Genomic DNA, 12,487 nt, shown 5'->3' with positions numbered 1-12,487 from the left:
TGGTCTGATTGACTGATTTACAAACGGAACACAGTATTCCAGGTGTGGCCTGACAAGTGCTGAGTAGAGTGGGATAATGACTTCTTTGGCTCTGCTTGATGCCCTTGTTGATGCAACCCAGCATCCTATTGGCTTTCTTAGCCACTGCAGCACACTGTTCACTCTTACTGAGCACCAGGACCCCAGGTCCCTTTCCACAGAGCTGCTCCCCAGCCACGAAGATTCCAGCCTGCGCTGCACCTTACACTTGCCCTTGTTGAACTTCAGAAGGTTCCTGTTAGCCCACTGCTCCAGCGTATCCAGGTCTTCCTGCAGGGTGGCTCTCTCTTCTGAAGTGTCCACTTACCCACTGAGTTTGGTATCATCAGCACACTTCATCAGTGTACACTTGATCCCACCATCCAGATCACTTATGAAGATATTAAACAGCATTGGGCCCAATATCGATGCCTGGAGGGCTCCACTTGTGACAGGTTGCCCAATTGAAAAAGAGCTATTTATCACCACCTTCTGGGTGCGGCCTGTCAGCCAGTTCCCCACCCACCCCACAGACCACTTGTTCCTTCTCCAACCATCTAAAAGAAAATTTCAGTGATGAAGGTCAACTTCATAAGTCTGTGCTTAACACTGCACTCACTGGCACAGTAACAAATTAGTGTAAAAGACTATACAGGTTCAGATACTGTTGAAGTCAAAGGTATTAAAAACAAAAGAACTGTAATGTCTAGGTGACATTAGGTATGCTACATGCATGCATATCCGTGTCTCTAATCCTCTAGCACATTGTTAACTCACAAGTCAGGAAAGCAAAACTTCAAGAACTTGGATGGAGAATTCTTCTTGCTTTGTCAGTAACATGAAATTTTGCTGCAGAATATCCCATTTTAAGGCCAAAATCTTCCTTAGAAATCTTTATTTTGGATGTCAGGGATGAAAGGCAATCCGGTTCCAGTTTTTGAGTTTTCTCCTGAGTTTCAGGAGTGCTATTGCTGCTAGAGTCAATTATTTAACAGTAGATGGCACTAACTTACCATACTTTTAAGAAACATTATACACCCCTTCATCTTTTCACAGGTTCTTTTCACTAGATGCCAAGCTCTCATTTCCCCCGGGCTCATCATTCACCCGTATTTTCTGAGTTCAGCTCAGCACTTGGTCTGAATAAAGCAATGAAGGTGGCAGAAGAGAGCCTAGCGACTCATGGTACAAATCTCATGCAGTCTCAATACATCTTTTCAAAATAGCATAATAGAAAGCAGAAAAATCTCATCCCTTTTTACAGCCAACAAAAATAAACTCCATCCATCTTCCAGTGAAGGGGTGCTCAGTTGCAACATGCTTTTAATGGACTCTTAATCAGGTTGCAACCAATATAAAGATCAGGAGTGAGCGACCCTAACCTGAGAGTCCTTCTGACATGCCCGTCAACTTCACTGTAGTCCCAGTTTAGTAGACAGCAGAACCTCTATCTCAGACTATTACGCTCATTACAGAGACTCAGGCTCATGATTTCCTTTATTCAGTCTCTTCCTCCTGGAAATTGTAAGATAATGTTTAAGGGAGACACAAAGACTAGCACTGTCTTGGCTTCCATTTTGATGCTCAGCTGAAAAACTACTAAATTGAAAAGCACAGAATGCCAGTACCTAAATGGAAAAGCAATGCTGATGGATGGAGAAGGTGAGAATCTCTTCCTAGTAAGTGCCAAACAGCTTTTAAAACTGTTTGATGTGCCACAAGTTAAAAAACATACAGTAGCATAAAAAAAAAGTTCAGCAGCTGCAAATCATAGAAATTAAATTACTGGTGATACCCAGAATCCCATATTTGTATTCCTCTGGAATGTGGTTTAGGTCCCAGACAGCTAACCGACAGCCCTGAGGCCGGGACCCAACTCAAGACTTTTCTCTGGCTGATTGACAGGCCAACCAAATCAAGTCTATCACTGTACAAAAGTTTAAGGAGAGGCAAGACAACACCTCTCCTAAATACCAGGTATAGCGCTGTGCAAATGTGTGTATTGGGCAGACACCTAGACACCACGCTGGAACAAAAGCCTCCCCTAAAACATGCAGTCTCTGGTCAGTATCACGGCGAGTTCTCGGATGGAGATCAAACAAGCTGGAACAAGAAAGAGCGTGGGAGCCCAAGATTGACTAAACATTAGTACACCTTCACAGTGAAGTTAGTGTGAAATTGCTTTCACTTTCTGTCAGCTGCTGACTAAAAATATAGAAAAGCATGCAAAAAACAAACAAACAAAAAAAAGAGTGTGAAGGCAAAAATGATACAAGAAATTAAATGGTCAGCAGAAAAGCTATCATCTTTCATAATCTTAATCTCTACCCACTGCAGTCCTGAGAGGAATGGACTATGATTCTGGAAGCTCAGTCGGTGAGAAAAGATACACTAGAAACAGCAAACATACAACAGCAAACAACAGCAAACAGGACATACTGAATTTAGAGATTATTCCAGGCCCAAGTATACCCAGATTATCCTATCAGAAAGGCTTTCAAATTTTAACACAATTCTGTAATGGACTCAGCAGGTCCAGCTCTGAAAATGAGAGGTTTTACAGGATCTAGACTGACGGTCACAATAGCAGTCAAACATCAGCATCCCTCCTGCCCTCCCCAGGTCCCTGCTATCCCAAGGTAATCCATAATATTTCAACCACAGTATAAGAACCTTACCTGAAGCTGATTAAATGGAGAACAATCTGTGGAGGAGTCCTCAGCAAAACCACTGCTGTCAGAGTGCTGACTAGCTGTTCGTAACAGCTGATCTGTTTAAAACAAGCAAAACCCAACCTCAATTTCTTTACAAATCGCAACCTTTCAAGCCCAAGCACATTCAATACACACTTTGCTTTTACACCAAAGCATCCTTAAGTGGACAACACAATGCTTTTTCAAGTTCCACTTTGAACAATACAGAGAAACAACTCTGTTTCAAGCAAAACCTCTTCTCATGCAAAGCCCTACTTATGAAACTTCAAGCAGCAGGGGAAGAGGAAGCATCTTTTACATTTTTCTTTCCTGTGCTGTGGAAAAAACTCACCCTGCAGATCTTGCCACTGCTGGAGTTTTCCTTCCACAAAACTGAATCACTGGTTAATTCACATGCAGGCAGTGGAAGAGCTGCTTTTGTATTGACACGTACAGATTCCAGATTCACCACCCCTTCTGATCATGGAGATAAAGGAGATCACTCAGCTCCTGCCAGCCTACACCACCCCATACTCCCAGAGGAACAGCACCACATGAGCAGAGAGGGTGATGCACAGGACTCTGCAAAATGGTAGATGGTCTCCACTGGTTTAGTGGACAAATACAAAACATCTCTGACGCATCACTGGGCAATCTGCCAAAGCACGTTCCCAGTGCTCATTTTATACATGCAAGATAAGATCCTCCTGCTTGTTCCTTTCTACTTACATTAGGTAAGTGTTAAAATAGCCTAAAGAGGCTCTAAAATCCTCAGTGTTACCCAGGCGTGGTTTCCTCTGGTGCAAGCACTGTACCTACAAAGCTGCTTTTCATGGAGATCCCAGTAAGCTTTGCAGCTGAGTATTGCACATATATTGTTGCCAACTAGACACAGGAGGCACCCACCAAACATTGGGTTTACCTTAGAGCACCATGAACATTTTCCTTAGCCAGATAACAGCACGGTCAACAACTGTATCTCACCTCTAGTTCTCAGCTGAAATGTAAAAGCTTGGAGATGGGATGAGATCACAGCAGCCTCTTGTCCCCAGGCCCCTGCCGCCTCCTCTTCTTGGAGGCTCAATGCAGAATTTTGCCCCACATTCCTTCAACCACTTAACTGTCATCATATAATTAATCCCAGTTCACAGCTCAATGCATTGGAATGCATTATGAAAACTGTTTTGAAACCGCTGCATATTCAGAACTAATTTTTTTCAGCATTAATTTTGATGAACATTCCACTAACATAGAAATTAAAGCCTGCACAGGCCCAGAAGCTTGTGAACATCAGGAGAGGCAAACTGCCCATTAAACTTCTGTATCAGCAATTTCACAGAGCTTTTAGGGAGTGCCTTTCAAATTGTGCTGCTGTTCTGTTATCACGGTAGCCACAATATCCTGCGATGATAAACAACTTTTCTACCTCAAGACAGACATCTCCACCCAGCTCCCAGTAAAGACAATGGAAATTACTTCCCTGAGAACTGGACTAGCTCTTATTAACTGCCTGATACAACTAATATGGCTGAAAGAGTGTGCCGTGAACAAGTTGCCACTACAGCTGGGGCTGGTGGGAACCTGCCATCTCCTCCAAGGTGAACCAAGTCCCCTACTTCAGCCTCCCCTCTGTCTCTTTTCCTATTTGGTGAATTTTGATTTAAAAGGGAAAAGCCCTACTGGTGAAAGCCTTAGCCACAGAGGAGAGATTCCAAATAGTTCAGGTAGAGCAATTCACCAGTGCCTGTGGTGGCATCTGCTTTCACGTGCATGAAGTTTATTACTACTCAAGAAAAATATTGACCTGGCCTCTGTTTCCTTCTCAGTCAATTTTTCCTTTTCAGCTAAAAAAGAAATAGAAATTACACATATATATGCATATATGTCTCCTGAAATCAATTCTTGGCCTCCTTGGAAATACAGTACTGAAGTAAAAGCAGTGTTTTAGATCATCTTCTACAGCATTTGTTATTTAGCACATGCTTTGACAGCCTTACATGAGATACTGCCAGTCAACTGTCAGACTGGAGCGGAGGCACTCACACCTGCCTCATCCTCTTTATCCACGGCGAGAGACTAGCACAGCATGAACAGTTTCAAACCGCCTTAGGTTACCATCTAAGGAGACAGTCCCTAAATAGAGTAATCTCTTGCTTTCTGTGTTGCAAAGCTGCTAGGATTTTTTTTCAATGTTTTAAAGCAAATCAGAGAAGAGGTTTTTTTGTAAGTATAAGCAGTCTTCCTCTACCATACCTTACCCTTGTCTCTTCCAAGTTCTCAGAGTTCTCTACTATACCACTACCATGTAAATGCAGTAAATCTTCTAAAGAACTCTACTACTTCAGTAGGGAAATGACAAGGTTTGGCTTGTAAAGACTGGAAATACCAACTAGGCCTTTGGGATACACTGATACATAATGGTATCCACCCTCCTTGGCAACGCCTGATATAGATGACCTGCTCTATGGCACCTGGATATCTTTTAGATTCAAGCAGACAAGGGGAAAACATAAAACATTTTTTTTAAAAAAAGCTAAAGAGTCATATTCAGATCTGGATTAAAATGCCTCCTGGCAATGGAGAGTCTTAAGAGAAGGACTTTGTAGAGTAGGGTAGATGATTGTACTCGATGATCCCAAGGGTCTCTTCCAATCTGAATGATTCTATGATTCTATGAAGTTGTGATGAGATATGGCTCGCCTCTCTTCACCCAAAATGCAGAAAACTCAGCACCAAAGGCTGGGTTGTAGGGGCTAACCTGGGATCATTCCTTGCACTGCGTATCCCCATTAAGGTACCTTCTGCAAAAAGGTCACCAAAACGATGCTGACCCTGCAGCCCAAAGCCATTATCAACACTTTGTAGAGGAAATCTTCTGAACTAGTTGGAGAAGGCCAAAGGCAGCATAATAAAGAAAGTGTGGGAAAATGAACCAGCCAAGATGAACAAAACTAGAAGGAACAATCAAACTCGCGCCCCAGTTAAACACAGCACAAACGAAAATGCCCTTGGATTATTGTTTTAAGCTGTATTAAAAAAATAAAAATATTTTTAGGCACTGAATACATGCCAGAGAAATGAGGGTATTCAGAAATACGTCAAATAAGCTGACAAAGTCCTAAACAGGAACAGATGATGAAGAAACAAGTTGGCGGTTTACAAAACAGGACAGCACAAATTTATCAGAGAATCACTATCAAATAATGGAATAATTAATCTATTGAAAATAATATTCAGCTACCAATAGACTGTCAGTCTCACCAATCCTAACAGTCTCATCAAGTACCTGTCTTACACTTTCTGCATCATTCGACTGTTCATGCAAAAGAGGAGAAATATGTGGAAACTAACTGCGAAGCTTTAGTAACATGTATGTATCTTGTACCTGCAGTAGTACCAAAGTTCTAATGCCCTTTGTATTTCACAAGATTATTAATAAATTGAAATTCCCAACTTAGTTACAAAATATTCCATTATGGGGATAAATATCTGTCCCTTTATCCCATATTGATCACACGCTGCACCCCAGCACTGTCAAAACCAGCCCAGCAGGGAGCCCCTGCTTCAGAAACTCTTCAGAGTCCCTGGGGATTTCCTAGCTTCTGGACTAGTTAGCACAGACTCCCACAAACACTAAATCTATTCCAAATGTTTTCTTCTCACTCTCCCATCTCAAATCTCCCGTGGAGCTGCACCCACAGAGAGCTATAAATACATGTTTTAAGGACAGGAAGTGCTGATGAAGCGCTTTCTTCACTTTCAAGAACTAAATTTTCAAAATTAATCACTGATTTTGACTATCAATGTCAGATGCCTTAAAAGAAACAGGTTTGTGGCTATTCAGAACTTCACAGAGCCACTGAAGTCAGCAACCAGACATCCACAAATTACAATGCCTCAAGAATACTTGGCTCTCCACGCATTGTACCTATATTTGTCCTGTTTGTGGGCATTTTTGGAATGGAAGGTGCTGCTGTATAAATATGTCAGGAAGAATTTTGTTTTCCAACTAACAAACCTTCCTTCCAGATAACTTCGCAATAATTTTTTTTTTTATAGTGGACATTTAGCAGTACTGTATGTTTACAGTGCAAAGCAACTGAAGCTTTTCATACTTCTCTACTGCGTTCCTAAAAAACCCCCACTAAAACTCACGCACAAAAATATGTATCTACATTTGAGGCTTGCAACAACAAAGAACAGAATTCCAGTTTCGGGCATAATGGATAAACTGGTTCAGTTCAGTACCATTTGGAGAACATAACCTAAAAAGTACATCAAGATAGTCAATCTGAGACAGAATTCTTTGTATTCTCTATAAAGTGTTTAACAAAGACAGTACTATAGTAAAGCAATCATTTGCAAGCCACTTTGAAAATCTATGCTTACCATTTAATAAAAAAACCTACTCTTACATGAGAAACATGCTTTAATGGGGAATCTAAGGAGCAGTACATTCAGTGTTTTTCAAGCATATCTTAAGTCTCCAGGCTATTTCAGTAGGGAAGAGAATATTTTTTAATTTTTTTTTAATTCAAAACTCCACATCTTATTATAGGCCCTCTTAAAATGCCTTACAAACTGTTGTAAATGTAGAGATAGCATCCATAGCCCTCTGTAGATGTAAAATGATACTGCAAGGTTTATAACAGTCTGTACCGAACAGCACTAACCCTGCTAATTGACACAGAAGTACCCTGACTTGTAAAAAACCATACAAATGTATTCCTTCAGGGGAAGCATTCATCTGGAACATTTTTTTTTTGTTTATGGGTGCTTATGTACCATAGAGACAAAACCACTGAAACAGGTGGGTTTGTATTAAGATCATCAACTGAAATCATATTTTTACAGAAGACTGGTGCTTGAATTTCATGCTGCTCCACCTCAGGAGATTGCTCGCGAGAGTGGCATTTCACATTCAGACACAAGGGCCAGCGTTTTTGGTAAGTGACCATTAACTTCTGATGCCTTCAAACTTGGTGAGCACCCATCCTCTGAGAAAACAGGCCTCTATGTTGTCTCATGTTGGACAACTTGTAAAAAAAAATTTAGTAGTATTTTTTAGCATTTTGGATAAATAACTCCACCAACTGCTTTCCCTCACGGTAATTTTACTGAAACCAATATAGAACAAAGTTCTAAGCTTTCCACAACTTCCAGGTGAAATAAAATGTGGGTCTTGGACTAACTTTTAGCAAGCATGCAGGCTTACCATCAACACTGACATCCTCTCTAGATAAGTCATAGGAAACTCTAGGTAATACTTGCATTATAAGAAAGTGTCTTCGCTGATCTATGCCAAGAGCATTCAGAAATGGGTGGGATACACTAGCTGGGAGACATGAGCAAGCATGCCCCACTTCTGCCATACTGAAGACGTTGCTAGAACTGTTGGTACCTTTCAGCACGTACACACAGAACCACCAGATTTTTTGTTTATTTTAACCTTACATGGAGGAAGAAGAGGGTAAGATAGCTACTGGGAACAGAAAACACAAAATTAGCATTTCAGAAGATGAAAGCATGTATTTTTCTCCTCCCTGCCTACAACTCCTGTTCCCTTAAGTTTCGTTTCTCTGAAAAGCTTTTTCTGAAACTGCCAAGGCCAGGCAAACAAGAGACCTGACCTGTAAAGAGCGCTGGGAACAGCTGGAGATGCAGTTTCTGGTGGTCCTTCTTGGTAGCCTATGTTTGTAACAGAGAAAGACTAGTGAGTGCAATGCAGTGTTGTGCGAAACACTGCTGAACTAGTAGCACAAGCTATCCCTAATAACCAGGGCATTAACCTTCAGCACTTAGTCCAGAGCATTCTCAACCATGTTAATGCAATTCACCTGACAGTTCACAAGACTGCCAGTTCATTTGTGAAAAGGCAAATAAGTTGGTCTCCAGTTCCTAAGACCGGTTTTTCTGCCTCTCTCGTGTCTAGAGACGCAGTCATGTTTCACTGAGAAACTACATTGCAGCCAAGCATCTCTAAACACAACAAGCTCTATTTCTTCTTTAATTACACGTAACACCTAGAGAATGGAATTCACTTGACAACGCTGGGCAAAGTAACAATCACAAAATGAACTTAAAAATCAGGTTTGTCCCCACATAAAATACATAAATAAGAATTTGAAATGAAAGCACAAACTAAGTGAGCACCAAGAGCCAGTGCACAGAGGTTGCCATGAGAAGGACTACGAGTTCTATGTGGGTGCAGAGACATCAGTCTTCTGTGCAGCCAGCTTGCAGATGGAGCGGTAGCGCGTAGGAAAAAGCTGGATGTATCATGCAATTTATGTTTAAAACAATATAATTTTAGTTCAAATGGGTATCTTAAATTACAGGACCTGCCAGGGAAAAAAAATCCCATACAATCTGAATTAACATTTCAGTTCCTCTGAGAGCTATCATCAATTGTACAAAAGTGAAAACAGCCAGTGAGGTTATAGGGCTGTTGCCTTGCCTGTAATTTGGTTGCCACTTTGCAGGACTGTTCTGTGATTTAGCTGAAAAAGAAACCCAGATCTCTTTTATTTCTAAAGAGAAAAGAAACTTTAGAAGTTTTAAATATCTGAATCTTCATTTCAGAGACAGAGGGACACTCTGCTGACTCCTGGGAGTTGAAGTCTACTCACCTTTCCTTGACTTGGTCACTGCCAGCTGGTGAGAACCTGGAACATGCGGTAGATCCCCCTCTGTACTCTGGATCTATCAGGAAGAGGAGATTAATATTTTGTCAGGACAACTGGAATTTATGTTCCTGTGCTTAAAAATGCCCATACACACATGCCGGGGGGTGGTGGTGGTTTGGTTTTTTTTCTCTCTAATCCAACAGCCTATAATGATTAAGGGAGTAAATTGTATCACCTTGAACCACTGTATTATTTCATCAGGTACTCAGCAATGCCCCTGTAGGACAACAGTGATCCTCAGGGCAGCACCTCTCACTCACAGAGCAGGGCTCCCCTCCGGTTACATTCACTGTGCAAAAAGCCCAGGAAATCACGTCCTGTGACACTACTGAGAGTTCTCATTTCCCCATTGACAAAATACTGAAATAATTATGTGAGAATACCTTTGACCCACCTTTACACTACTACTGTCCTTTCCATTCAGTGCTCTTGGCCCCTCATTTGAATACACAGAACAAGCAAAATACATTTAGAAAAATATATCAAGAGGTCAGCACGTAAGGATTGTCATCTGCTGCCCTACCAAATATCTCCCACAAGCCACCAATCCTCCAGAAGCACCCAGTCCCTGCCAGAACCTACTCCAGACTTCACCATGCCACTACTCGTGGAAATAACTTCTTGTGTCTTCCAGTACGAAAAAGGAAGATAATGTCTTCAGAGCCATGAAGATTTCAACTGGGAAACTCAAAACTACATGAAAATTAATCCTATTACCTAATCACTTTGTAAAGCACAGCCTTATTAAGAAAGCAGTTCTCAGACAACCATTCAAACAATTAAAAGAATATGCCTAAAAACTCAACAGGGAGGCCTTTGTTTAGTTCAAAAGCTAGAATATGTTTTTTCTTTTGTGTGCTACATAAAAAATCCTAATGGTTCACGTGCAAGTCTACACGCACAAAAACCCTAATCCATCGACCCCACCACCCAATCCTTCCCTCTTACAGGCTGCGTGCCTAACTGCAAAACTACCAAGCAATAAAATTTTCATCTCCATTTCTGATCAACTTAAAAATGCAAAACCAAGATACTGAGGGTATGAAGCCCAAGTTAGTATTTGGCTAAAGAAGCAGCTGTATTTGCATTGATATCATGTGTATAGCAGCCACAAAAGTGCATTTTCTCAACTACAAGAGTTTTGAGAAGTACTTGGCCTGAACTTTTCACCATTAGTAAGTGAACAGCATTACTTCTGCACAATAAACCAAGAGGCTTCTGTTGCTTTAGGAGATGAAGGCTGTGTCAAAGGGGTAAATGCTTATTTTGTCCAAATGCAGGGGAGCATAGAAGGGGCTCACCATTTAAATTTAGGAAAAGTACCTTTTAAAAAAAATATTTAAAAAAAGAATAAAGGAACAGCAAACAATCTTACAGGCGCTTTGATCAGACTGGCCTTCCAGAAAAGGTGTTTTAATTCTCTCAAACCTCCAATTTTATCATGGCTGCATTTGCTGCCTCCCAACAGCTAAGCCTCTTCTCATCTAAATACCCTCCATCCCCTGTCCTTGGCTGGGAGACAGCACCCTGGCTGTGTCCGCAGCACAGCGCAGCTCTGTGAGCCTGCAGAAGCACTCCCCTCTCCTGCCCTGTCCCTTCAGCCAATATTGATGCTGGTACACGACCTTCGGGACTGTAACTGGCCACCTCAGGAGTGGGTGTTTGGGGGAAATCCTGCCCTGACTCACTCCTGCACCAGCTATCTTCAGTACCACAGACTTCCGAAGGGCACTCAAACCTCCACGGCGTTCGTAAGCATGGAAAGAGCTTCCTTGATATATCTGTCATCTTTCCTGCACATATGAATGCACACCAAGCCACGCTGCAAAAACAGGGGGAGGAATTATTGTCACTGTGTCTAATACAGTTTGTTGTTCATTATACCCTGTTTAGAGACACGTGAAAATAAAATCACGCTGCCAGGTATTGTTCTAAAGTTTCTTCAACACCACCAAATCCCTCTCTCCTAGGGATCTGAAGGTAGTTGATATGTATATGTTATATCATGTAAACAAAAATTCACCACAATCCCATCCCACATCACATGTTGCCTTGCCAAAACAGCTGTGTTTATGCACTGGCATCATTGCTAAGTGTGTCAACCAAAACTTCGCAAACACATCCCCCATTTTGGCTTGTGCAGAATTCATCAAGTCTTCTTCATGTCATAACCCTTTACATTCCACCTTACTCTAAAGGAAAATTCCATTCCCTTTTTTTTTCTTTTTTAATTAGTTGTTTCAACTTCACACAAGAGCACCAAAAAACGGATTTATCCTCTGGGATATGTTAAACCAGTTCAACTATCAAGAATATAGCAAAATGCATTGTTATTGAGCCCCCTCCCGTTGTGCCAACTCAAACATCTGTGCAGCTACACAACAAACCGGATCAAGAAAATTATCCAACTGAAAACTAAGCCAGAAAAAATAAATAAATCAAAATACACGGGGTTTCTTTTTCCCCCATCAGCTGGACCAGTCTTTTGTTCTGGTTCAGTAGATGGCCATACAATATGTGGGTCATGACACACAAGCACAAACAAACGGCAGGAACTCCAAGAGGCTGGATTACCTTCCTCTGCTTAATGAGTGCCTTCAGCTAAAACATTAGTTGATCTAGAAGAGCCTGTGATGGCAGTAAGACACTAGACACAGTATCTGCTAAACCATCACTTCTTCATTCTGCAAAACTCTGCAGGTTTTCTATTCACTTGCTTTCTTCACTCATTTTGCCAATAAAATCACAATCCTTCATTTTATATATCTATTTCACATAGACAAGTTAACTGCTGAAGTGTTAACAAGACCCACTTTGAAATGTGTCCACAAAAACATCGACTAATTTAAATTAAGATAGATCTTAACAATCCAAGGTGTGACTCTATGCAAATAATTACATTCTTGAATTTGTAGGCTGCGCATTTATTAGCCTAATTAAGAAAGCACTTACAGGAAATTGGGAATTAAACCCCTTTGGGACAATTATCAATCAAAAAAATGGAGACATGCATTTATGAAGACATTAAAAGGCAACTAGCACAGAATTTACAACTACCGAAAGGCATGTCAAACAGCAACTTTCAGTGCG

The 12,487-nt window shown here is 41.2% G+C and overlaps 1 protein-coding gene across 1 annotated transcript in view; it reads right to left on the bottom strand.

The window, feature by feature from the left end:
- The window catches only part of SSFA2 (sperm specific antigen 2), a 41,745-nt gene that overhangs the window by 15,854 nt on the left and 13,404 nt on the right, over positions 1–12,487 (bottom strand). Inside the window, exons 8-9 of the mRNA XM_014954577.1 lie at positions 9,341–9,413; positions 2,697–2,788 (exon numbers count right to left, since the gene is read on the bottom strand). Coding sequence (XP_014810063.1) covers positions 2,697–2,788; positions 9,341–9,413 — 165 coding nt within the window. The remainder of the gene's footprint in view (positions 1–2,696; positions 2,789–9,340; positions 9,414–12,487) is intronic.

Source organism: Calidris pugnax, unplaced genomic scaffold, assembly GCF_001431845.1.
Source record: "Calidris pugnax isolate Ruff unplaced genomic scaffold, ASM143184v1 scaffold103, whole genome shotgun sequence".
NCBI lineage: Eukaryota > Metazoa > Chordata > Aves > Charadriiformes > Scolopacidae > Calidris > Calidris pugnax.
Note: the sequence above shows the minus strand (reverse complement) of the source record. Positions and strands in the feature narration are given on the sequence as shown.